Raw genomic sequence first — 26,574 nt, forward strand, 5'->3', positions numbered from 1 at the left:
TTATCAGATTAAGGATATTCTCTTGAATTCCTAGTTTGATAAGCGTATTTATCGTGAAGGGATGTTAAGTTTTACCAAGTGCTTTTTTCATATTTAAGATGATCATATGATTTTTTTTTCTTTTTTATTCTGTTGGTTTGGTAAATAACAGTGCTTGATTTTTGAAAGGTAAACACATTTTTCATTCATGGAATAAACCTGAATTGGTCATGGTGTATATAATCTTTTTATACATTGATGGATTCATTTGCTAATATTTTACTTAGAATATTTGCTTGCATTCATGAGTGAGATTGACCTATAACTTTTCTTTCTTTCAATGTCCTTGTCAGGCGTTGGATTCAAAGATTATGCAGCCCTAATAAAATGAATTGGGAAGTATTTACTTCTTTATATTTAGTAGAAGGGTTTCTGTTAGATTGGTGTCTGATACAATTCACTAGTGAAGCCATCTGGATTCAGAGTTTTCTTTGTGTAAGTTTTGAATTGTGGATTTAATATCTTCCATAAATAAAGAGCCATTCTGGTTTTCTGGTTATTCTTTTTTTTTTTTTTTTTTTTTGGGAGAGTTGTGTTTTTCTAGAAATCTGTCCATTTCATATATATTTTCCAATTTGTTTTCATGAAGTGTTTCTTAATAGCCTATTTTATCATCTTAATCTCTGTACAATATTTAGGGGTACCTTCCTTTTTATTCTCAATATTTTGCCTTTTCTTTTCCTTGATTAGTTTCACCAGGGATTATTGATTTTATTAGTGTTTTCAAAGAATGAACCCTTAGCTATAATGTGTTTATTATGCATTTTAACTATGTATGTAATTTAATTTATGCTCTTATTTTATTCCTTTTTTAGTAGACCTAAAAGGTCTGATTTTTTTTTCTTCTTTTTTTTTAACCATTTTGAGATGGATGCTTAGATCACTAATTTCAACCTTTCTTTTTTCCCCTAACATATTCATTTAAGGCATTAAATGTCCCTGTAACTATGGATATAGCTACATCCCACAAGTTTTGGAATGTTATATATAATTTGATCCTAATTTAATTCAAAATATTTTTATTTCCATTGTGATTTCTTTGACCCAGGAATTATATTGAAATGTATTGCTTAATTTCCAAACAGGGATTTTCTATTTATATTTTTATTATTTATGCAAAGTTTATTTCCATTGTAGTCATTAAAGATAATCTGTGTGATCATTTGAAATTTGTTTAGATTTCCTTTATGGCTCAGAATATGGTCAACTTTCTTAAATTTTCTGTCTGTATTTTAGAATTTTTGTGTTCAAGTTGATGGTTATAGTTTATAAATATATATCAATTTGTTAATTATATTAAACTCTTCTATATCCTTACTGATTTTTTTCCATATTGATTTTTTTGCCACTTGTTCTATCAGTTATTTGGAAAGATTTATGAAAATCTCCCATTCTGACTGTGGATTTGTAACTTTCTACTTTTAGTCCTGTCCAAGTTCAGTATACTTTGAGCATATATTATTGGGTAATGCAAATTAAGAGTTATTATGTCTTCCTGGATAATTAAATCTTTTATCATAATGAAATGACACTCTTTACCTCTAGTAATATTTCTCTCCCTAAAGTCGACTACTTTGTCTGATTTTTTTTCACCTTTATTGAGGTATAATTGGCAAATAAAAATTGCATCTGTTTAAGGCGTACAATTTGACGTTTTGGTATATATATACATTGTGAAGTAGTCACCGCAATCCAGCTCACTAACATATTCACACTTCACACAGTTACACTTTTCTTCTTTTTAAAAAAAATTTTTTTTGTGATGAGAACATTTGAGATCTATCCTCTAAGCAAAGTTCAAGTACACAATACAGTACTATTAACTATCTGTGGTCACATTGCTGTACATTAGATCTCCAGGACTTATTCATCTTACATAACTGATACCTTGCACCCTTTGACCAACATCTTCCCCTCCACCCAGCGCCTGACAACAACCATTCTACTCTCTGCTTTTGTGGATTTGACTACGTTAGACTCCACATAAAAGTGAGATCATGTCCCACAAGGACTCAGAGGCAAAGAATATACAAATCAATTTTCACTGCAAAGTAAAGGAGCTGTTACAGTGGAGGATTACTGGACTGAATGTCAATATTATGACATAGTATGAGTGTGTTTCATGTTTGGTAATTTCAATCATTGTTGCTTTTGTTGTGGTCATCCATTTACAATGCTTGGTGTCAGTCTATTTATCGCTTGTAAAAATAAAATACAGTGTGTGTGTGTGAAAAAAAATAACAACAACAAATCTTGATGCTTACCTCTCACAATTCATCAAAATTAACTTGAAATGTATCAAATAAATAAATATAAAAGCTAAACTAGAAATCTTTGTGACTTTGGTTTAGCAGAGGATTTCTTAGAACACAAAAAGCACAATCCATAAAAATTTATAAACTAGAATGTATAGAAAACAAAATTCTCTTCAAGAGAAACCATGAATAAAATGAAAATCAATCCACCATCAAGGAGAAAATATTGGCAACGCATATGTGTGACAAAGTACTTTTCTCCAGAATGTATAAAAAATACTTACAACTCTGCATTAAGTAGACAAAGGAAAAAAACAGGCAAAAGATTTGAACAGATAATTCACAAGAGATAATATAAAAATGGTCAATAAGCTCATAAAAATGCTCAACATGAGTAGTCATCAGGAAAATACAAATTAAAATCACAATGCGATATCATTAAATTGGCTAAAATAAAAACACCTTACAACATCCAATTTTGGCAGGGATGTAGAGCAGCTAGAGCTCTGAGATAGTGTTGAAGGGTGTGTAAAATGATATAACTACTCTGGAGAACTCTGTTGAGCAGTTTCTTGCAGAGTTATACATACTTACTATTTCACATAGCAATTCTACTTCTAGGCATTTACCAAAAGAAATAAAAACATGTTTCCCAACAAAGAAAATATTTGTAGCAATTTCATTTATGATGGACATAAACCTGAAGATAACTCAAAGCTCATCAATGTGAATGGATAAGGAAATTTTTGTGTAGATATACCATAGACTACTACTCAGTAATAAAAAGAAGCGACATACTGACAAATGCAACAATACAGCCGAACATCAAAAACATCATGCTAAGTGGAAGGATCCACTCACAAAAGACTATCTATTATATGATTTGAACATACTAACTGATTACATTTTGTGTTTAAGAATGCTCAATATCATGACATAAAAATTCTCCCCAAATTCAAGAAATTTCCATCAAAACTCCAGCAGAGTATATTATGAAATATGATAATCTGATCTCAAAATTCATACAAAAGGATAGGAAAGTTCATTCCAGGACTTATTGCAAGGCTATTTTAATTCAAACAGAATGGAACAGAATCAAAAGCCCAGAAACAAATTTATGGACATAAGAGAACCTGGAATATGATAAAGATAACATTAAAAATTAATGGGGAAATAATGAATGAATCAATAAACTGTTCTGGAACAAAAAAAAAAAGTGAGATCATGCAATATTTGTTTTTCTGTGTCTGGCTTATTACAATTAACATAATGTCTTCCAGGTTCATCCATGTTGTCACAAATGGCAGGTTTTCCTGCTTGTTTAAGGCTGAATATTTAGCTGTGTGTGTATATATATATATATGTATATATATATATATATATATATATATATATATACAATACTAATTTTCTTTACCTATTCATTCATCAAGGGACTTTTAGGTTGTTCCCATATCTTGGCTATTGTAAATAATGCTACAATGATCAAGGGAGTGCAGATATCTCTTTGAGATACTGATTTTATTTCCTTTGGATATATACCCAAAAGTGGGATTACTGAATTGAGGTAGTTCTAGTTTTAATTTTTTTTGAGGAATCTTCATGCTGTTTTCCATCGTCGCTGAACCAATTTACATTCCCACCAACAGTGCACAAGGGTTCCCTTTTCCTCACATCCTCACCAACACTTATCTTTTGTCTTTTGATAATGGCCCTTCTAACAGGTGTGAGGTGATATCTCATTGTGTTGTTTTGTTGTTGTTGTTGTTTGTTTTCGGGGGTATTTTTTGCCGCACTGCACAGCTTGAGGGATCTTAGTTCCCCAACCAGGGATCGAACCTGGGCCCCAGCAGTGAAAACGCCAAGCCCTAACTGCTGGACCGCCAAGGAATTCCCCCGTTGTGGTTTTGATTTGCACTCCCCTGATGATTAGTGATTCTGAGCACATTTTTTTTGTACCTGTTGGCCATTTGTATGTCCTCTAATGAGAAATGTCTGTTCAAGTCCTTTGCCCTTTATTTTGTAGAAAATGGATTGTTAAGCATTTTATTAATTTAAAAAAATTATTGAGGAATAATTGTATTAATTCCAATTATATTAGTTTCAGGTGTACAACCTAATGATTTCATATTTGTATATACTGCAAAATGATCGCCACAGTAAGTCTAGTTAATGTCCATCACCATACATAGTTATAAAAATTTTTCCTCCTGATGAGAACTTTCAAGACCCACTTTCCTAGTGGATACTTTCAATTGATATTTTCAATTTTTTTTTCCTTTGCCCATTTTTAATTGGATTTGCTATTTGTATGGTTTTACCACCTTTCTATTGGTTAATGTTTCCATGGTATGTTTTTTCCTTCCCTTTACTTTTAGCATTTCTGTGTCTTTATATTTCAAGTGTACTGCTGTATCGAGCACCTCTGATGCCCTACCTTATATTCTCTCAGCCCACCTTTTACTTGGCCTTTGCTGCTGTGACCAGTTTCGTACCCATGTAATGCTGCCCAGGACAGCAACTCACTGACTTGCTGCCCTGAGATATACACATTGTGACAGTGTGAAGGAGGCAATGTGCCAAGGGGGTACTTTTGACCAGCAGGGGACAGGCTCTGATAAATAGAGGCTCCTCACACATGTCCCCTTAGAAGGGCCAGCAGCATGGCGTCCCAGTCTCCATCACAGTGACTAACCCGACACTGCACCTTGGCACTGGCTTGCCCCCTCCTCTGCGTTCTCCCCAGTCCCCACTCCTGCTTTCCTGTCTACGGCTGCTTTGATGCTACAAGACCACATGGCCTGAAAAGCCTAAAATGTTTGCTGTGTGACCCTTTACAAAAAAAGTTCGCTGATTCCTGTTCTACGGATTATGACATGCATCACTAACTTATTCATGTCTCATAGAAATCAGTACTTTTACCACTTCCTAAACAAGACCTTAGAACAGTTGAACTTCATTTACCTGCCTCATGACTCATCTCTATTTTAAGTACCACAAGATACTTTTAATATTTTTTATATGGTCAATCTTCATTTAGGTTCACCCACAGATTTATCATTTCATTACTCTTCATTCATTCCTCTGGGCCAGATTTCTATCTTGGATCATTGTTCTCCTACCAGAAGAATATTCTTTAATATTCCCATTAGAGTAGAATTTCTGATGAGAATTCTCTCAGTGTTTGTTTGAAAATATCTGTATTTACTTTTAGTTTTTGAAAGATATTTTGACTGGATATTGAAACCTAGATGGGCAGTTATTTTTTATTGGCACTTTAAAGATGCCATATCATCGTTTTCTGGCTTTCATTGTTTCTTTGGCAAATTTAGCTGTCTTGTTATTGCTCCTCTGAAAGTAATCTATCATTTCTTTTTTCTGGCTGCTTTAAAGATTTTTTTTTTTTTATTATTCACTGATAAGACAGTATAGACTCCCAGAGATTAATTTTGTCTAAACAAATCTTTTATTCTTCTATTGTGCCATCTTGCCTCAGATTAAATATTGGGTACAAAAGGAGTAATATACTGAGCCCTAGACTGAAATATAAGGTTTTATCATGTATATTAATCTTGATACTTCACTGTGTCCTATTATGCTCTTCTGTATATGGACATTTTAATATTGTCTTGGAAGAAAAAAAATCAGAACAAAGGAAATGGAGGAAGGAAGAAAAGGAGGACAAAAGGAATGAAGGAAGGGCTAGAGTGAGACTATGGACACACCTGTCAGAACTTGAGAGCATTATGGGAAAAAACATGACTGGGGTAAATTATAAATAAAATGATAAAAGGCAGTTGACAAGAGAAATATGAAGAATAAAGAAAATATAGGAAGAAATTATTTTTAACATACTTGATATTTTGTAAGAGTTTATGAAAAGACTGTGTGTTCCACTACACACAGACTTAATGAGCTGAACCTCATATGCTGGATTCCTTCACTCCCACAAAATTCAGGCTTTCTTTATAATACTGTCACTGTCTGTCTAGATGTCTATGTCCTATCACTGATTTTTTTTTTTTGTCTGTCTAGCCTTTCAGCAGTTTTATTATGATGTGCTTAGATCTGGGTTTTTTCTTCTTGGTTTTTATATTGCTTCTTGAATCTGGGACTTGATATTATTTATGAGTTTGGAAAATTCTTAGCTATTACATTTTCAAACACTGCTTCTTCATTTTCTCTCTTCTTCTAGAATTTTCTAACTGCTGTCTCATATGCCTCTGTTGCTCTTTTTTGTACTTTTCCTATGCCTCTCTCCCCCTTGCTTCACTCTGGATATTTTCTCCCAAACTTTTAGTTCACTAATTCTGTTTTCAATGCCTAATTGGCTATTAACACATTTAGTATAATGAGGATATGGGATGATTCTAAATGGAATTTAGTCCTGTGAAGGCTGATTCACACAAACTCTGGTGGTATAGCCCTTTAGGATTCCAACCAGGAACCTAAGTTGGGAGCAGCAGTAGTAGTTTCTAGAGCTCCTCCTCCGTGGTGGGCCTCATATTCCAGTTTTTGTCCCCTCAGCCCCATAGTCCATTAAGAGCTTTGCCCAGAAATTATCTCCATGTTAAATGATAGAGAAGTCCAGGTATCTATCCTTTTTCCCTTTTTAATCTAGTCTAGCCTCTGCAGTAATGGTGTATATTCAATAAATGCTTAATGGGTGAAAGAAATGATTTCTTTTACATTTTCCCTATAGGCAGAATTAAGAAAGCAAATTTTGGCCCAGTATTAGAAAGAACTTCCCAGTTATTAGAGTTAGCCAGTAATGAAAGGGGCTGCCTCAAAACTAGTGAGACATCACAAGAAATGCTCACAAAGGACATTCAAGTTTAAAGGTTCAAGTTTAAAAATCACTTGTCAAGAGATTGTAGAGATGATTATAGGTTTGGCATTAATTTGGGCTAGATAACCTCCAAGATTTTCTCATCTCTTATTTCTGTGATTCCAGTTTTTGTTCCAACTGTGATCTTCTCTCTTTGTGGGGGTTTTTTTTTTTCATACTTTGCTTCTTGGTTTCTGACAGTGATCTGAACTTTGGAGTGTAGGCCTTTTAACACGTCTTCATAAAGAATAGGGCAGTCAAAAGCACTGACAGTTAAGAAGAGAGCTCACTAAAATAAGCTCACTTAGTAGTCTGATGCTGTGAATAATACATCTTTGCTAATCAAAGATGGTCATAGGTTCTTTTTAACAGAGTAATCATTCAGATAAGGGACTCTGAGAAAATGGATAGAGGAAGATTGACTTGTCCATATAATGACAGGGAAAAAAAGATTGATTTAGTTGATCCAATGGGAGAAAAAATATCAGCAATTGGGAAGTTTCCTTCCATGTAGACAAAAGTGATATCTTGGTCTTTGTTCTCATTTATTTATTTACTCACTCATTCATTCAATCAGCAAATACATTTTGAGAACATAGGCTAAGAAAAGGTATGTCAAGGATCCACTTTGTTTGGTGATACTTTTCAACGTTTCATGAGTGAATTTCATGAAAACTTTCTAGGTGCTTCACATCTTCTGGGAAAGAATAGTATCTGCTTCTATTTTACATTTTGGGGGAAAAAAACATAAATAATTAAATTTTTTCTTTTAAAATTGAGCACTGTTGGAGAACGAGGGTCCTAATGAGTGGGCATATGCGGGGGTGACTAGGAATCAGGTGAGCATGCTTGTGGCTGAGATCACTGCTGAGCACAGTCGGCTGGTTATCCCAGCTGCCATGGAGGTCTCGCCTGTTCCACGTTTTAATTTTTTGTATCACTGGTTATATGTTGTTTAGTTTATACCAAGAGAAGACAGCAAGTTAATTACAATTATAAAATTAAATAACTTTGCAGATTCACTTCAAAGTCATCTATATCAGACCTGAAGTTGTGTTCATTGATCAAAAATCTTAGATATAAAAAATATATTAAAAAATAAAAATAAATATCAAATATGTAGGAATAATTTTTAAATGGGCAAGAACATTACATAGAAAACTACAGAGCTCTGCAATAAAAAGTATTGGGAGAAGTTAAAGAAACAACAACAACAAATATCTTAGATATTCTACTCGTTTCCTGTAAACTTATAACTGCTTTTTTTTAAGTCTATTAATTAAAATAAACAAAATGCAGTTTTATTCAAAGTGTAAAAAAGTCTTTTATAAATTTCAAGCTAATTTCAAAAGCCAATTCTAAAAGACAAAATATAGTGATGATTACATATTTAAGTCTCCCATAACCTCATTGTGTTAAGTAGGGAGAAGCACATACATTGAAGTCTGAAACAAAACACAAAATGTATTAAAGTATTAATAAGTAAAGCAAAATTTGTTTAAATGCAAAATGCAAGAATTTCTAAATGCAAGTTTTACCTGCATTCAACACTAAGCTAGTAGTTGAAGTTTTTTCCATATTTTAATATACAATATGACCAAACCAAGAACAATATAATGTCATTTTAATTTTTTTTTAATAAATTTATTTTTATTTATATATTTTTGGCTGTGTTGGGTCTTTGCTGCTGTGCATGGGCCTTCTCTAGTTGCGGCAAGCGGCGGCTACTCTTTCTTGTGATATGAAGGCTTCTATTGTGGTGGCTTCTCTTGTTGAGGAGCATGGGCTCTAGGCACGCGGGCTTCAGTATTTGTGGTGTGTGGGCTCAGTAGTTGTGGCGCACGGGCTTAGTTGCTCCACAGCATGTGGGATCTTCCCGGACCAGGGCTCAAACCCGTGTCTCCTGCATTGGCCGGCAGATTCTTAACCACTGCACCACCAGGGAAGCCCTGTCATTTTAATTTATTTGTCAGAAATTGTCTTCTCCCTTATATGCTATTCAAAGTAAATTTAAAAGGATGTCATTTGTTATGTTGGGTAAGACTGAATATTACCAAAGATTTTATTTAATTTGAATTTTGCATTATAATATTTGATAGTATAAAAGTTTTAACTTCAGATAATCTCTTTACCATATATCACACAAAAATTACAAAGTGATTTTGTAAATTGTTAAGGGTTCTCAAAAGCTACTTAAAAGTGTTTTATGGGACATATTAATCTACTGAGATGGGAAGGGAAAAATAATTGAGAAAACTGAAGTTCAGAGATATTGAACCTTTTGCCCAAGGACAAATGACTAATAGCAGATTCTACATATAAAATCAGCATGATCTGATTTTAAAATTCATGCTCTTAATCACTTATGCACGTATGTGCCTGTGCTTACACCATGGCAGTGGGAACTGGGAGAAGGGGAATTTGAGTAGTGTTTCAAGACAAAACTCCACAGTCCATGGTGATAGCTCCGAGAGACTGAAGTTTTGATAAGGGTTATAAATGATATTAAGATTTCTAGCTGAGAATTCGAAAAGACACAATGTTCATAGCAGCGTTATTTATAATTGCCAAGGTATGGAAGTAACCTAAATGTCCATCAGCAGATGAACGGATGAAGAGGTGGTTGTATATGCCACTTGCAGCAACATGGATAGACTTGGAGGGCATTATGCTAATGAAATAAGTCAGACAGAGAAAGACAAATACTATATGATATCACTTATATGTGGAATCTTAAAAATACAACAAACTAGGGAATAAATCAAAAAAGAAGCAGACTCACAGATATAGAGAACAAACTAGTGGTTACCAGGGGGAAGGGAGGAGGGGCAATATAAGAGTAGGGAATTTTAAAAGGAGTTATTATGGTATTATATGAAATCACATTTGTGAAACTTTTGAAAATTGTAAAGCACTATAGAATTTAAAGAATCTTTCATTCAGGACATCCTTGGTGGCGTAGTGGTTAAGAATCCACCTGCCAATGCAGGGGACACGGGTTCGAGCCCTGGTCCAGGAAGATCCCACATGCCACAGAGCAACTAAGCCTGAGCACCACAAATACTAAGCCTGCTCCCTAGAGCCCACAAGCCACAACTACTGAAGCCCGTGTGCCTAGAGACCGTGCTCCGCAACCGCAATGGGAAGCCCACACATCACAACGAAGAGTAGCTCCCGTACCTACTCACCGCAACTAGAGAAAGCCTGCGCACAGCAACAAAGACCCAACGCAGCCAAAAATAAATAAATAAATTTATTTTTTTTAAAAAAGAATCTTTCATTCAATTAAAAAGTAGTTTTAAAAAAGACATCTAGTTGAGAGATTCAGGAAAGTAGTGTTGCTACCATAAAAATAAATAAATAAACAAATACATATATAAGCAAGATGGGAATTTCATTCAGGTAAAAAGGTGCTGGGACTGATTTGGTCTTGCTGAGTCACATGTAATACTAAGACTTTCAGGGACTTCCCTGGCGGTCCAGTGGTTAAGACTTCGCCTTCCAGTGCAAGGGGTGTGGGTTCAATCCCTGGTTGGGGAGCTAAGATCCCACATGCCTCGCGGTCAAAAAACAAAACATAAAAACAGAAGCAATATTGTCACAAATTAAAAAGACTTAAAAAATGATCCACATCAAAAAAACTTAAAAAAAAAGACTTTCAGGTAGAGCCATCATATAAGCGTTTGATAATATAGGACATAAGTGCTGTTGAAAGTCAGTGCTGAAAATGTACATTTGGAATCCGTCAACAAAAGATAGGTGGTTGAAACCAGAACAGTGGAAGGGAGCTGAGAGAATAAGAACCTGGAGAGGGAAAAACAAAACAAAACATTATCTAAGGCTCATAAACATCATTATTTGTGTTATATTTTTAAGGAAAAAAATTTGAGCAAAGAGAAAAAGAAAATACAGAACAAAAAGTTAAATGAGAACCAGGACAATATAGAATCATGAAAACCAAGAGATAGTAAACATGGCTAAAATTCGTTGAGCGCCTACCATTGATCAAGTTTGTGCTGATCTTATTTAATCTTTATAATAACTCAGGTAGGAGGTTCATGTATCTCTTTTGACAGCTGAAGGCACGGAGGCTTAGTAAAGTTAAGCCATATGCCCAGAGCTCAGCTGGTAAATCCTAGGGCAAGAACTGTAATCCATGTTTCCCAGACTCCAGGGTCCAAAGCCAGTGGTCTCAAGAGTGCACAAGGCAAACCACTGTAGTGTGGGAAGAAAATGTTAAAATTACGATTATCATATGTCACCCTTTTAAAATTGTATTTTTGTGTGTATTTTACAACATACATACTATTATACAATATATTACATACATACATATGTATGTATGTACATATGTCATACATACAATATATTAGTATGGTAGTACATGGCTATCATACATTCATGCATAATTTATAATTTAATAAGTATATAGTTACTGAGGTAGATGCTCAAATAATTTACTAACGTGAGGATACAGTAAAAAATTTTTGGAGCTCGTTTCTTTAAAGCGCTATGCAAAACTGCCTCTTTTTCTTGTCCCATTTTCAACAAGAAAGTACATTCACTTTAAATGATCATGTTATCTTTTACATACATTACTAGTTCTAACTGAGTTAAATAAAAACTGTTTAGTTCATAGGTTCTTTTCATGTTATTCCTTGGTATTTTCAGAAATTCATGAAGGCCTTTGAGCCATTTGATTCTTTGTAATAGTGGAGGGAACAGAGACCATAGACCAGACAGACCTGGGTTCAAATATCACCTTTGACCTTACTGACCATGTGACCTCAGACAAGTACTTAATTTCTCAGAGCTTCAGTTTGCTCATCTTTAAAATGGAGATAATATTTACCTTGCAGATTGTTGTAAAGTTTAGCAACAGCATAAGGAAATAACTTAGCACTGGGCCTGGCATACAGTACATACTTTTAAAAGGGCAGCACATAGTAATAATAGCAGCAGTACTTGTTTACTGTAGAGAATATCTGTAGCTCAATAGTCATTTCCCCTCTAAACAGGTCACATCTACCTTTGGCAGAGTTTGGCCTATATTGATCTTAACTTGAAACTTGAAAACTTATTTGAGCATAGATAAAAAGTATTTTCCAGAAATTTGGAGGGCCACAGTACACGGCTCTGTGAGTTGAAGTATACCATTTACATGGACTGTAATAGCAATAGCTCCTCCTGGCCTTGTGTGGAGCCGTAGCCCTGGAAATATGCTGGCAAAAACATAGAGGGTCAAACATATGGCAGCCTCCACAGACCCAGAAGAGAGAAATGCCACTGCCTACACTCACATTGGTTGGTATGTTGAATGCCTGTCTACTTGTTTGATGCTCTCCACAGATCTGTACTCCCGACTTGGTGGTGTTCCTGGCCTGTACCAATCAGAGGCTCAAAGAAAGATTACTGAAGCGCGCAGAGCAACAGGGACGGCCTGATGACAATTTGAAAGCTACCCAAAGGAGACTAATGAACTTCAAGCAGAACGCTGCTCCATTGGTTAAATACTTCCAGGAAAAGGGGCTCATCATGACAGTAAGTTAGATATACTTTACATGTCTAGTACAAGAACGATCTTTCAGATTTCTAATTATCCTATGTTCTTCTCATTTAGAAATCCTTTTACTTTAAAAAAGTGACTTTTCTTGGGTGGAGATCCAATGAAAAAAAATTGGTAATTTTGACCTGATTTGCCTTTATTAAGCCATGATGGTAAAAACACTTTCACTTTAGTTTAATTGATTTTACAAAAAATGATAAATTTTAACCTTGGCTAGAATTCTGTGGCCCCCAAGTTTTAAAGTATTTTTACATAATTTTTTGATCATTTTAAGCAATATTGGCCCAGTTTCTCAACTATTCTGTCTTTGAAAACCTAATAAAATTGATAGGCTTATAAACAGAATTGATACAGTGTTATATTAGACTTAAATTGTAAGTTAGACTTTATCATAGGTTACCACATAAAGAAATGAGATTCTGATGGCCCAAAAAGTTATTAAGGGTTTGACTTGTCATAAAGAAGTGATATTGTCTCAAAATGGAAGGCATCGATCTTTCTGCTCCATCGATACAATGCAAATATTAACTTTGTTCATAAATAGTTTGTTTTGTGTTTAGTGATACTGAATGTGCCAAAGAAGGATGAAGCTGAATTACTGGTTAGTACAGTTATTAGAATACAGGAAGCTGGAGGTGAAAAGTCAGCTAAATTTATGATCCCCACACATCAGAGATTCAATTATGGAATAGAGGAGACAGAGGATCGTTGGCCAGCTGAGGCATTTTGCAGAAGAAGACGCTAAAACCCAAAGCAGCTCGGGGTGCTCCGTGGTGGTAGCAGACCTCGGCATAACCCTCCCTTCAGCCCTTAGCTCTTCTCACGAGACCAGAGATTCTTGTCTAGTGGGGCTACAAGCTGAGGCGAATCTGATGAAAGTGATACATGCCCATCCCAATAAAATGCGCATAAGATGCTTTCCATAAATTTTAGGTAAATCTACTGAAGCCCATCCACAGAGCTCCTATGACCTAACAATTACTGTGTTAAAAATCTCTTCATTAGCCTAAAATGCCCTTATATTGAAAGAGACAGTCAATGACATTTGAATAATAATCTCTTTGCAGTTTTTTTAGCACTATAAAGAAATATTTATTAGAATTTGCCCTTTGAGTCAAAGTTGTCATGTCAGAGAATTATAAATCTGACCTGAAAGTTGTTCACAATGCCAGAGTCCATTTATGGTCTAAAAGAGACATTGAGTGATATGAAAGATTCAAGAAAATCAGGGTGGATGTTTCTCTGGCTCTTTTTTGTTGGGGTTGTTGGTTGTTTCTCCTGGAAATTAGCAACGCTGACTTCTGTGTCGTGTCATAAAAATAGAAATTTACCCTACAGACCAAAGCTCAACTGCAAGCTGCAGAGCCAGAGTTTTAACTGATGTTTGCAAGGCTTAAAGGTATTACCAGAGTGTCTCTGATTACTCCCTGCTTGTCACGTTCATCATCACAAGCAGAAGATATTTCCCAAATGAATGCAGAATGGGGACTGTTAATCTACTAATATTTTGCATGGAGGTGAAATGCCATTGCCTCTAATTGAGGGAGTCAATACTAATGCGGATGACAGCCTGTAACCTCCCTGCTAAACCCCATGAGCTTTAAGATAAATGCCTCTAATTACTGGGAGAAGACTTGCATTGGAAAGTCACCTTTTGAAAATCGGTGAACACAAACACAGGCTAAGCTCTGGGAAATGTCACTGGAAATTTTAGTCTGACAAAAGAGGGAGTGCAGTATCCTGAAGCACATGTCCTCCTTCAGAACCTGGATCATAGGTCCCTCTGGGAATTAAAATATACTTGGTAGCATTTCTGCTTTTAAAGATGAGTTAAATTACTAAAACGGTTATCTGATTAATCAAAAACATATTAAGATTTTAATAAAAATCTGGGAGTTAATAGATTAAACCCAAATATTTCCTTTTCTCTGTAATTTTTTTTCTTTTGCTTCTACCTGCCCCTCCTAATTGATTCATTTATTCATTCAGTAAATATTTATTGAGAACCAATTGGTGCCAGACCCTCTGCTAGGTGCTAGGGGCGCAATGCTAAATAAGCAAAAGGTAAGGATCTTTATTTTATTTCCTGACACTCTTCAAACTCCTAGAACAGTGCCTCTCTGGTACACAGTACGTTGCCAGTAAATGAACAGAGCTTGCAGTCTATGGGGAAACAGATATTAAACAATGAGTTATTAAGTGTGATGACTGTTGTAAAGGAGAATGTACAGGGGGGCCTCACATATATGTCGTGCACCACAGGAAAGCCCCGTAGTGAGTAGAACAGACTCTCTCTGCCCGCGTGTAGGATTCATCATTGATCTTGGTGTGAGGTTCTTAAAGACCACAGAGACCACATACCTCTCAGTCCAGGTGAGAAACTTTATCTTGGTGCTCCTCTTCCCTAGGGATTTAGAGTCTGAAACCCTTCACCTGGAATCTCAGCTCCACTGCCATTTAATAAATTCATGGTGCTCTAGGACTCAGTCTCTATCTATAACTTGGAAATGACGTTACCGACATAATAATGTTGTATGGGTGAAATGAGAGAATGCATGTAGCCTGGCGGACGATGGCAGTGCAGAGGTCGTGGTTCGGATGCACCATGTAGCCACAGTGCCTGGTGCAGATTCCTGCTGCGTCACCTACCACCCGTGTGACCTCCTGAAGGTTACTTATCTTGTCTGTGACTCAGATGCCCGACCCATGCAGTGGATATAATCATCGGTCCTACCTCAGTGTAATTGTGTGGAGTAAGTGGATATCTAGTGCTTAGAATGGTGCCAGGAATGTTGTGACATATAAGTGATTGAAATTATTTTGTAATTTTCGTATTTCCTCCTTTTTCTTCCTTCCACCTCTAATGACCATTTTTGGAACCTACAATTACCACTAACAAATCCGTGCTCTTGGAAGGTACTCTGTTGCCTTTTCTCCCGTAGATAGATTGTTGAAGAAGTCCAAAATGAAGAATTTAGATTTTAAAAACTTTTCCCCCAATTCTCTTTTTTTTCTTTAAAAGTGTCTTTTAATCAGTTAGAAAATTGTCCCAGTGTTTTCTTTGACTTCTTTATCACCCGTGTAATCAAGCTATATAATAGGTATGTGTCAATATGGTAGTTGAATTGTAACAGATGTCAACCCATTCTTTTTTCTTTTTCACTTCAACATTAACTGTATCAGTTGGCAGATTTGACTGAAGAACAAATCCAGTTTGAAGAGAAAACCTAATCAAAATAGCCAGGAAAACAGGCTGTTGCCTGAATACTGTATCTTATTGACATGGTTCCCATCACATGGACTGCTTCCCTTTTATTCTTTTCTAATACTTGTCTGTATACAATCATCCATGCAAGTACGAATTAAATGATAGGAAATCACAAGGCTAGTATGTTAGGGACTTCACAGAATCTTTTCAGACAAGCTTGTATGTTGTTTTTTGACTTACCGTAGGTTGGATGTAAGAGCTCATCATGTCTTTTACAGCCTTTTGCTCCTAATTAAAGATTAGGATGCTGTGAGTTCCCAAAGTTTATCAGAAGTTTTTCTTTGAAGTTTGTTTTAGTATTCCTGGGACTAGGAAAGCTACTTATTTAGTCTTACTGAGTAAGCTATGTCTCATGACATTTTGGAGCTCTTGGACTTCGTGAAACTGTATAAAACCCCCAATAATGTGTCTGCTTAGAGATAATTTTTTATCTTTATTGTATTTTATTTAGTCTTTGTTTTAGTCATCTTCACAAGGTGGAACCCTTTTTAAAAAAATAGTGGGAATTCCCTGGTGGTCCAGTGGTTAGGACTCTTGTGCTCTCACTGTGGAGGGCCCTTGTTCGATCCCTGGTCAGGGAACTTAAAATTCCACAAGCCGTGCAGCACGGCCAAGAAAAAAAAAAAGAAATATTATTAGTTGAAACAGGTCAAGTCTTTACAAGCTTGATGAACTCTTTAAAAAATATATGCTGTTTTGTTTATATTTTTAAGAAAAGGGTCTTTTTAAATGCTTGAAAAATAATAGGGTAAGACGTAGTGTTTATGTTATTATTTTCCAAAATGCATGTGCCATTGGATATTCCACTCAGCTGGAACAACACTCAACTTACCAGGGAAATGGTTGCACACTCATGTGCATTGAACAAACGCTACCTAATGTGGATGGCAATCAGTGAAGGTCCACATTTAGTTTTAGACTGTGAAGTAAGCTGATGGTCATTTTTCTTCTGGACTTTTTATAGGAGGAAGCAAGAGAAGCATAACTTAAAAATGAGAAGTAAGCTAGAGTCATAGGATGTATGAAGAGGCCTACTAACTAATACCCTGATTAACTGACTGGATCTCTTCAGCCAGGAAATGTGAAAGATGTTAAAACAGGATTATTTCTTGTTCACCAACACCAATTTTCCTAGGGAAGCAAGTGAGAGACTAATTATAAACCATCTTAGCATATAACAAGGCCACATAGGCCAGTGATTTCCTATTTCAGTAATTAATAGATCAGGAAAAAAATTTTAATGGGGCTAAGATGAAGTTGGTTTTTTTTTTTAAGACTTCATTTTTTTAGAGCGGTTTTAGGCCCACAGCAAAACTGAAAGGAGGATACAGAGATTTCTTGTATTCTTCCTGCCCCTACACAGGCATGGCCTCCCCCATTATCAACATCCTCCACCAGAGTGTTATATTTGTTACAGTTAATGAACCTATATTGACACATCATAATCTCTCAAAGCTCACAGTTTACCTTAGGGTTCACACTTGGTGTGGTACATGCTATGCTTTTGGACAAATGTATAGTGACATGTATCCATCATTACAATATCATATAGAGTATTTTCTCTGCCCTTAAATACCTCTGTGTTCTGCTTGTTCATTCCTCACCCATCCACATCCCCCAGCCTGGCTCCTGACAACCACTGATCTTTTTACTGTCTTCATAGTTTTACCTTTTCCAAAATGTCATATAGTTGGAATCTATATAGCCTTTTCAGATTGGCTTCTTTCATTTTAGTTTCCTCCCATGGCTTGATAGCTCATTTTTTGGAGCACTAAATAACATTCCATTGTCTGGGTATACCACAGTTTATCTATTCACCTACTGAAGGGCATCTTGGTGGCTTCCAAGTTTTTGCAATTATGAATAAAGCTGCTGTAAATATCCGTGTACAGATTTTTGTGTGGACATAAGTTTTCAGTTCATTTCAATAAATACCAAGGAGCATGTTTGCTGGTAAGAGTATGTGTTTTTGAAAGAAACTGCCAAACTGTCTTCCAAAGTGACTGTGCCATTTTGCATTCTCACCAGTAACACATTTGGTGTTTTCAGTGTTCCAGATTTTGGCCATTCTAGTAGGTCTGTAGTAGTATCTTGTTTTAATTTGCATTTCCCAAGTTGACTTTTTAAAAAATTTTACTAAAGGTGAGGGCATTAGAAAGGAAAAAATAATCTATTATTGCCATTGTTTGAAAGGGATATTTTTAGCACAAAAAGATTAGGAATAACATAGCTCCAAATAAAGTCTCTAAACAAATCTGTTTGACTATAAGAAAAATTCCCAACGTTTGCCTTATTTTTGTCATTTCTTTATGGATTAGGGAACACTTCATCATAAACTGGCATCAGTTCTGGGGAACCCCTGGCATAGAAAACACATCCTTGTCAAAACCACACTATTAGTGATTCACCAGGCATTGTTCCTGAGCCCCCAGATAACCCCATTGGCACTACATTTGCTTAATTTGCCCCTATGACTTCCTTCAAATTTGAGAATGCTCCCATGATGTATTTCAAATTTACCACTGAAACTATGTAATTTCCATCCCACCAGGCACTCCTAGCCAGAGGGGAAATAAACAGGAATAGTAAAAGTTAATTTAGACAGGACTGCTGAATAATTATTTCTTAATTAACTTCAATTTTCATAGGCATCAACACTAAGATTTTAAATACAAGTACAATTATCCCTAAACTCCTAGTGCACAGCCATTGGTTAATTATCACCATCTCCACTAGCATCACTGCATGGGGTGGTAGGAGAGAAATCTAAGCAGCACAAGCCCTCTGTAAATTCAGCAGCCCGCATAAACAGAAGAAAGGCAATGAAAATACCCGATAAAAGTTTACTCAGACAAACCCATTCTCCTAAAATTACTAGGAGGAAAATTCTGTTATTGCATCCCAATGCTTGAGGTTGATAAATTTGTAATATGTAACATAATGAAGCTATATTTCCTTTATATACCATCACTGATTATATGCTGTTTAAGCATTCATTGTTACATAACCAAAAGCCCCCACTAATTCCTATTTGGTGGATTTAGTAACTAAGATAGAAAATAGTCAGGGAGGAGTTTTCAAAGGTTAATAAATGGGAAAGGCTATGGGGGTATTCTGTAAGATATTTGCTTGGGTGATGATGGTATATACGTGCACCTGGATATATGGCCCTCTGAATTGTTTTAAATTCAAAGTACTTTTTCATACAGATGAAATTATTTTCAAAACAGAACAGACTCACAGAATGAACTTACGGTTACCGGGAGGAGTGGGCGGGAGGGATAGATTGAAAGTTTTGGATTGATGTGCACACACTGCTATATTTAAAATAGATAACCATGCAACTTCCCTGGTGGTCCAGAGCATAAGACCCTGCGCTCCCAATGCAGGGGGCTCAGGTTTGATCCCTGGTCAGGGAACTAGCTCCCACATGCATACCACAACTGAAGATCCCACGTGCTGCAACTAAGACCTGGTGCAGCCTAAATAAATAAATAAATAATGAAATAAATAAATAAATATTTTTTTAAAAGACAAAGGAAAAAATATATTAAAAAAATAAAATAGATAACCAACAAGGACCTACTGTAAAAATAAATAAATAAATAAATAATTTTTTTAATTCAAAGTATTTTAAATCTAGTTGACAGTACTTTCTGGCATCAAACCTAATACTGATAAAGCCTCAATGTGAAGCACCCCCAAAGAAACATGAGAAATATCCATTTTTGGCTTGACTTAAGAGCAGCTTATAAGGAATCACACTGTCTGGGCAACAGACATTTATCAAATCCTACTGTGTGCAAAGCTGGCAAGACAGTGCTGCCCTAGAAAAAGTACCATGTCCTACTTTAGGAGGGTACCATCTCTGTGGGTTAGTCAGTGGGACCCATTTAATTTACCTAGTGGCACAGACCTTTGTATCCTGGCTTTAAAATATCCAAAACTAAATTGAAAATGAATCTGATTACTTTCATAACTGTCATTATTGTGGGCTCTAAAAACTAAAATACGATTATGATATCAGTTTCATTCTCGGATCTTTTATATATAGAAAGGAAAATAAAAGCACTGAGAGATCACTATTTGCTCATAAAGTGGCAACCTACTTGTAGCAAAGTAACATCCACATTCCGGGGCAAATTATGCTGGTTCCTAAACAGCATCAAAACAAAAGGGAGAACAAGCAGATACTGTATTTATAGCTAATTCTGTCGTTCTGTCTTAGTAACAAGCAAGCACCCTGACACAACTTTTCCATACGCAAAGCTCACGCAGTATCAGACCTATCCATACTCCACTGTCAGAGAGCAAACCAAATGGCTCAGAGAATGCAGCTCCTTTCAAAGTGGGAAATTAATGCCAACTACATGGCGAACCTATTGCCGTTGCCTGATGAGAAGAGCTCTCACGCCAACAAATGCAATATACTCATTGTGATGTTTCATACAGATGTTTACAGGAAAAATGAGGATGAACTTAAAGAATGAACATGGTTCCATCCCCAAAAGGATATAAGATATTTTTCTGCTGATTTTATTATTACAAATACCCATGAAATAGAGTCCAAAAAGCTCTACGCACTACTCTTTAATCAGCTAAAGTATAAACTAGGGTCCTTACATGATAACCATGAAATAAGTAGTATGGATAAAATCAAGATAATATTCAAGTGAACACATGTGGAAAATTCACATTAAGAAAATCCCAATTCCAAGAACTATTATTGACAAGTCTACCTAAGAATACTTTAGTTTAAGGCCTGGGGCTGCCTTCTACAATAGCTTGTCTTTATTCATAATTTTTTTTAAGTAAAATAAAGCAGATTAGTAGATAGTTGGTAGCTGAATGTCATGTCACACTGACAGCTTACTGTAAACTCTTGTTTCAACTCTTCAGTTCCTGACAGGAAAATGTACACACACACACACACACACACACACACACACACACACACATTTTCAGCTGGTCACTTCTCCAGGAGAAGCTCTCTGATCAGAACAATAATTATGATAATAGTGTCAGCAAGGGCTTCCCTGTGGCTCAGTGGTTAAGAATCTACCTGCCAATGCAGGGGACACAGGTTCGAACCCTGGTCCAGGAAGATCCCACATGCCATGGAGCAACTAAGCCCATGAGCCACAACTACTGAGCCCGCATGCCACATCTACTGAAGCCATGTGCCTAGAGCCCATGCTCCACAACGAGAGAGACCACCGCAATAAGCCCACACACTGCAATGAAAAGTAGGCCCTGCTCCCCACAACTAGAGAAAGCCCGTGCACAGCAACGAAGACCCAACACAGCCAAAAATAAATAGATTGATTAAATTAAAAAAATTAGTGTCAGTGAACATTCCACACTTCCAGAATTAGATCTTAATTTATTTTAATATTTTATACTGAGACTTATCAGGAACATGAGTAAGAAAATAATATTTTTTGTAAAGTTCTTGGACTAAATTCTTTCTGTTTCAGACAAAACTAATTGGAATTGATCAATATTTTTAAATAGAGACACTATAACTAAATTAAGTGACCAAAAATAAAAGAGAAGAAGACAAAAGAAAAGAAAAGAACAGGCATTTAAGACTTACCAGTGAGGAAAATACAAGAATATATTATGAATAGATGGTGTCAAAAAACAATAGCTAACAATTTATAAGTGCTTAATATGTGCTTGGTACTATTCAAAGTGCTTCACATGTGGTAGGTCCTTAATCCTCACCAGATCTCCATGAGTCTGATATTATTATCATCTCCATTTTGTAAATGAGAAAGCTGAAGCACACCAAAGTGTAGCTGGCCCAGGATCCCATAAGAGCAGTAGAGCCTTGGCCCAGATGCAGAGCGCTGACCCCAGAGGCAGCACCTGTGATTGCTCTGTTTTCCCTTCATTGAAGCATGGCACCTATGCACTCTGGATCTTGAAGAGAAAGCCCATTACTGCTTTCTCCAGGCATTTATCATTTGATAAGCACCTCTATTCAGCTGTAATCGCTTCATTTATGTTTCTTTGGAAAGAATAAATGAGAAAATTAATTCTGTTGGTACATTACACTGAGAGGTTTTTCAAAAAGTAATTTTACTAGATAACAGATGTAAAATAATTAAGATAATTCATAAAATTGATTAATCTGAGCACACATTACAAGAAGACAATTTAACTGGGAATGGCCAGTTATTGGGCCTTGTATTTTTGTGTATCTACACTACCCGTCATTTCTGATCTTGCTCAGTTCTACAAATCAAATGTAAAACCATGGCTGCAGTTCTGCTTCAGGCAAAACCCTATCCTTATCTACTTGGAGTTTTATCATTCATCTTCCCCATTATGACAGGCCTTTTACAGTCATCCATTCAAGCAGTTTTATCGAGGGCCTGTTGCATGTCAAACAAAGGGGCCACATCAGGCACTGTAGGGAATAGAGAGATGATATGGAGGTAGATCTGTCTTCGTGGAGTTTGTGTGCAGGCAATAACGTAAACATAAATAACTTGAATATAGCACAGGAAGGGGTAAGTGTCACACACAGAGGTGTAATAAGCCAGGAAGAGCCAGGGGCAGGGAAGTGACTTACTCCTGGAAAGATTAAGAAAGGCTTTCCTAGAAACATTGGCGCTTGTGGGCTGGGGAAGAGAACCCAGAAATGGAAAGGAAGGGCATTATAAGCAGACATGAACAGACACAAGGCGGGGAGGGTATATGACGAAGTAGTGAGAATTAGAAAGGAAGTGGGGGGGGCTTCCCTGGTGGCGCAGTGGTTGAGAATCTGCCTGCCAATGCAGGGGACACGGGTTCGAGCCCTGGTCTGGGAAGATCCCACATGCCGTGGAGCAACTAGGCCCGTGAGCCACAACTACTGAGCCTGCGCGTCTGGAGCCTGTGCTCCGCAACAAGAGAGGCCGCGATAGTGAGAGGCCCGCGCACCGCGATGAAGAGTGGCCCCCGCTCGCCGCAACTAGAGAAAGCCCTTGCACAGAAACGAAGACCCAACACAGCCAAAAATAAAAATAAATAAAGGAGTTCCTTTAAAAATAAAAAAATAAGAAAATAAAAAAAAGAAAGGAAAGGGGACAGATGTGCTGAGATCAAAATGAGGAAGGCCCTGAAGTGCTCAGCTAAGGAGGAAGGGTTATTCTATGGGCAGGGGTGAGCTTTAAAGGCTCTGAGCAAGGGAATGACACAACTGGAAATATAAGCTCATAGCTGTGTGTAAGACATTGAATGGAGAAAGCATCTGGAAGGGATTTGATAAGGACCTAAGCTGGGATGGTGACTGTGGGTGCCACAGGGTTTTATTTCTCCATGGGGCAGAACCTACAACCATCTGGAACCAACCGCAAATGTGGGAGTAACCAAAAAAGTGCTTGGGGAAGAATAGCACTCATAAATCACCTGCATATGAGATATAACATGCATTTTACCAATTTAATTATTTTGATTTCTTATTTGGACAGCATTCATGGCAAAGTTGAAAGAAAAGAGGATGGGAAAAGAAAACTAATGTACTAAGGATTGTGATTAGCTAAAGCATTGTAAAGTGACATTAAAATCCAAGCAAAGAGACAGCAGAGTCCATTGAATTTCCAATTATTCTTTCCACAAATAGTTGTTTCAAAATAACTCATTGAGTAAATAAATTAATAAATTTAGTAAAAACTTATAGATATATTTGGAACCATTTATTTTGATGGCAGAGAGCCCTATACATTTTACACATATGAGGACATAGTTCCATTTAACCACTGCACAGTAGTCAGTTATAATCAAAAATATAAGGTTTGTACCTGTTAACGATATGTTTGATTACAAGTAACAGAATAGCTGAATAGCTATGGCTTAAACAAACAGGTTTATTTGACTTGTGTAAAAATAAGTACAGAGATGGATCATCTAAGGCTAGTACAGTGACTTAATGATGTCATCAAGGAACCGTGTCCCTTCTATCTTTCTGTTCCACCCTCTTTGATGTGTTTCTTCATTGTAGCAAAATGGCGGCTGCTGCTGTAGTCATCAGATCCAGAATTCCAAATAGGACAAAGAGGTTAGGGCAAAAGGCTGGGTAACCATATCTATTACCCTTTGCTAAGAAAGCAAGTGCTTTCCCATAAATCCCCTCTCTCTCCTTCATTGACTCACACTTAGGTCTCATCAGTCAGAACTAGGTCACAGGTTTCCCCCTGCCTTCAAGGGAGGCTGGGAAATGAATTATTTAGCTTCCCAGCCTCTGATGTAGAGGAAAGCAAAGGAAAAGAGTTAGGACAAATGTTAAATAAACCAACCTGCAATAACCACTACAAAGTTTAAAAAAAATTCCATTTTCTTGGTTTAAAAAGATATTGGGAAATACATTTGCTACCAATTCTGTCCAAAACAGTTTGAGTAGAAAGTGTCTGTGCTTCATAATAGCTACATTTCAGTAAGTACTTTTAATATTCCAGGACCTTTATCCACTTTATATCCAAGTCTCACAATCGTCCTTAAAGTTTAATGAAAGGAACAGGTTCAGAGATGTTCAGGAACATACCATAAATGCCAGAGCCAGTAAATGAGGGTGCTGAGGTTTGAAATATGTCCCGTCTCACAGAGTCCACTCAGTTAATAACAAGGGATTGAGCCAGACTTGCAGCCAAGAAAAGAGCCTCCCTCTCAAAACAGTCGGGAAAGATATCGGTAAAGCCATAGTAATGGGAATGACAAGATGTTGTTGACTGAGAAATCTAATTCTAGGAGAAATGGAGAAGGACTAACATACTAGATCAAATGCTATGCCAGCTCTTTACCTCTTTTAATCTTTACCGCTTTTAATCACTCAACCCTGTTAGGTAGGTATTAAAATTATTTAGTGCCTTGGATGTGCCAGGTGTTATAGCTAACTTAGCTGATTTCGGGTAAAGACAAGAGCTTTGCTATCCTTTCTCAGATAAATCCTAAACTGTACAACCTGACTCTTGCCTCACCCACTTCGTGTCTCACTCTGACAATACTCTTCCGTCTCCGGTCTGCCCTGTATCACCCTTCAGACTCAGCACGTGCTGTTGTCTCATCTGCTGTGACTGGCTCCCCTCTCATCCTGCCTCTCACCTAGCCAGCCTCTGGAAGCCTCAGTCCCAAGGGTGGTGCCTCCACCTCCTTTACCCTGACCTAGCAGGTGAGGCATAGACAGATATGCAGACATGCCCCTGCTCTGAAGGAGCTCAGGTGGAAAGGGGGAGAGAGGGGATAAATGAGTGGCCTCAAAGCATCTGACCATTATGATGATAGAAGGAGGCACAAAGGGCTGCAAGATGGAGCAAATTGCCTTTGGCTTCTCCATGGTAACTCCTGTGGGACTGAATGAAGTCCAAACGCTCTGGACAATCTATGGAGCTTACTCCACGCATTCAAGGAAGTAATCAGACATTTGAAATTACTGAGTGAGGAGTCCTAGTCATTACCAAGTTCAGGATTGGAAACAGAAAGAGGTGGACAGAAAAGACTGAATCAAAGGCTGAACAGCCAGGGAAAGAGTGAGGAAATAAAAGAAATTTTGTATTAACCATTCTAATTTCTTGTTGATTGCCCACTCCCTAATTTAGGAATTTAATTGCACACAGTATCAAATAAACTTAAAAATCTACTCATTCATCAATTTCTTTTCAAGCAGTTGTTTTGAGATTTCTAGTTAATAGGAGGTACTCAAATATTAATGAAGACATTGATTTCTGGCCTTCAGATCTTCTATATGAAGTAGCAAAACAACCCTGAATTTAAAAGAATGTCTGTAGAAAAGAAAGCTGGGTGTGCATAAGTTGTAGCTGTTCTCTTCAGTAACCAGCTTAGCAGGGACTGTGCAGCCAGAATAGTACCAGATACACAGAGTGATTTAAAATATCAATATTTTTGAATTAATGCATTAAGTTATGAGTTGCATTGAATGAGTTAGTTCTAATAAGTTTAGTGGTAACAAGACCTTGTTTAGACTTCATTCATTTGGATTGGATAAGTAGCTTTTCAGTAGTGTTTTAAACTCAGGCTTTCAAAAATTCATGCTTTCCCCTGTGGTCTGGCCTCTAACTGTTGCCAATTCACAGGTTACTTGAAGGTGTCAGCAACCTTGAGAGATTTCTCAGAAAATACTAAGTATTGCTTCAAACAATTTCTACAATTGCTGTCAAATTCAGGATCAAGGAAGAAAAAAAGAAACAATGGATTTTTTTTAAGAATCTTGTTTCTTTTTTTAAATATTTATTTATTTATTTTATTATCCATTTATTTATTTTGGCTGAGCCGGGTCTTAGTTGCAGCATGCGGGATTTTTAGTTGCGGCATGGAGACTTCTTAGTTGTTTCTTTTTTTTTTAAATTAATTAATTTATTTTAAAAATATTTTATTGGAGTATAGTTGCTTCACAATATTGTTAGTTTCTACCATACAGCAGAGTGAATCAGCAATATGTATACATATATCTCCTCTTTTTTGGATTTCCTTCCCATTTAGGTCACCCAGAGCATTGAGTAGAGTTCCCAGTGCTATACAGTAGGTTCTCATTAGTTAATTATTTTATACATCGTATCAATAGTGTATGTATGTCAATCCCAATCTCCCAATTTAGTTGCTTCTTAGTTGCGGCACG

General features: G+C 36.6%; 1 protein-coding gene across 2 annotated transcripts in view; it reads left to right on the forward strand.

Moving 5' to 3' along the window:
* AK5 (adenylate kinase 5) overlaps positions 1 to 26,574 on the forward strand; it is a 244,225-nt gene that overhangs the window by 43,396 nt on the left and 174,255 nt on the right. For both annotated transcript variants that reach the window (XR_009503655.1, XM_059924682.1), the window contains exon 6: positions 12,472 to 12,663. Coding sequence is in view for 1 of the 2 variants with exons in the window: in XM_059924682.1 (XP_059780665.1) it covers positions 12,472 to 12,663 (192 nt within the window). In the remaining variant the exon portion in view is untranslated. The remainder of the gene's footprint in view (positions 1 to 12,471; positions 12,664 to 26,574) is intronic.

Source organism: Balaenoptera ricei, chromosome 1 (assembly GCF_028023285.1).
Source record: "Balaenoptera ricei isolate mBalRic1 chromosome 1, mBalRic1.hap2, whole genome shotgun sequence".
NCBI classification, from domain to species: Eukaryota; Metazoa; Chordata; class Mammalia; order Artiodactyla; family Balaenopteridae; genus Balaenoptera; species Balaenoptera ricei.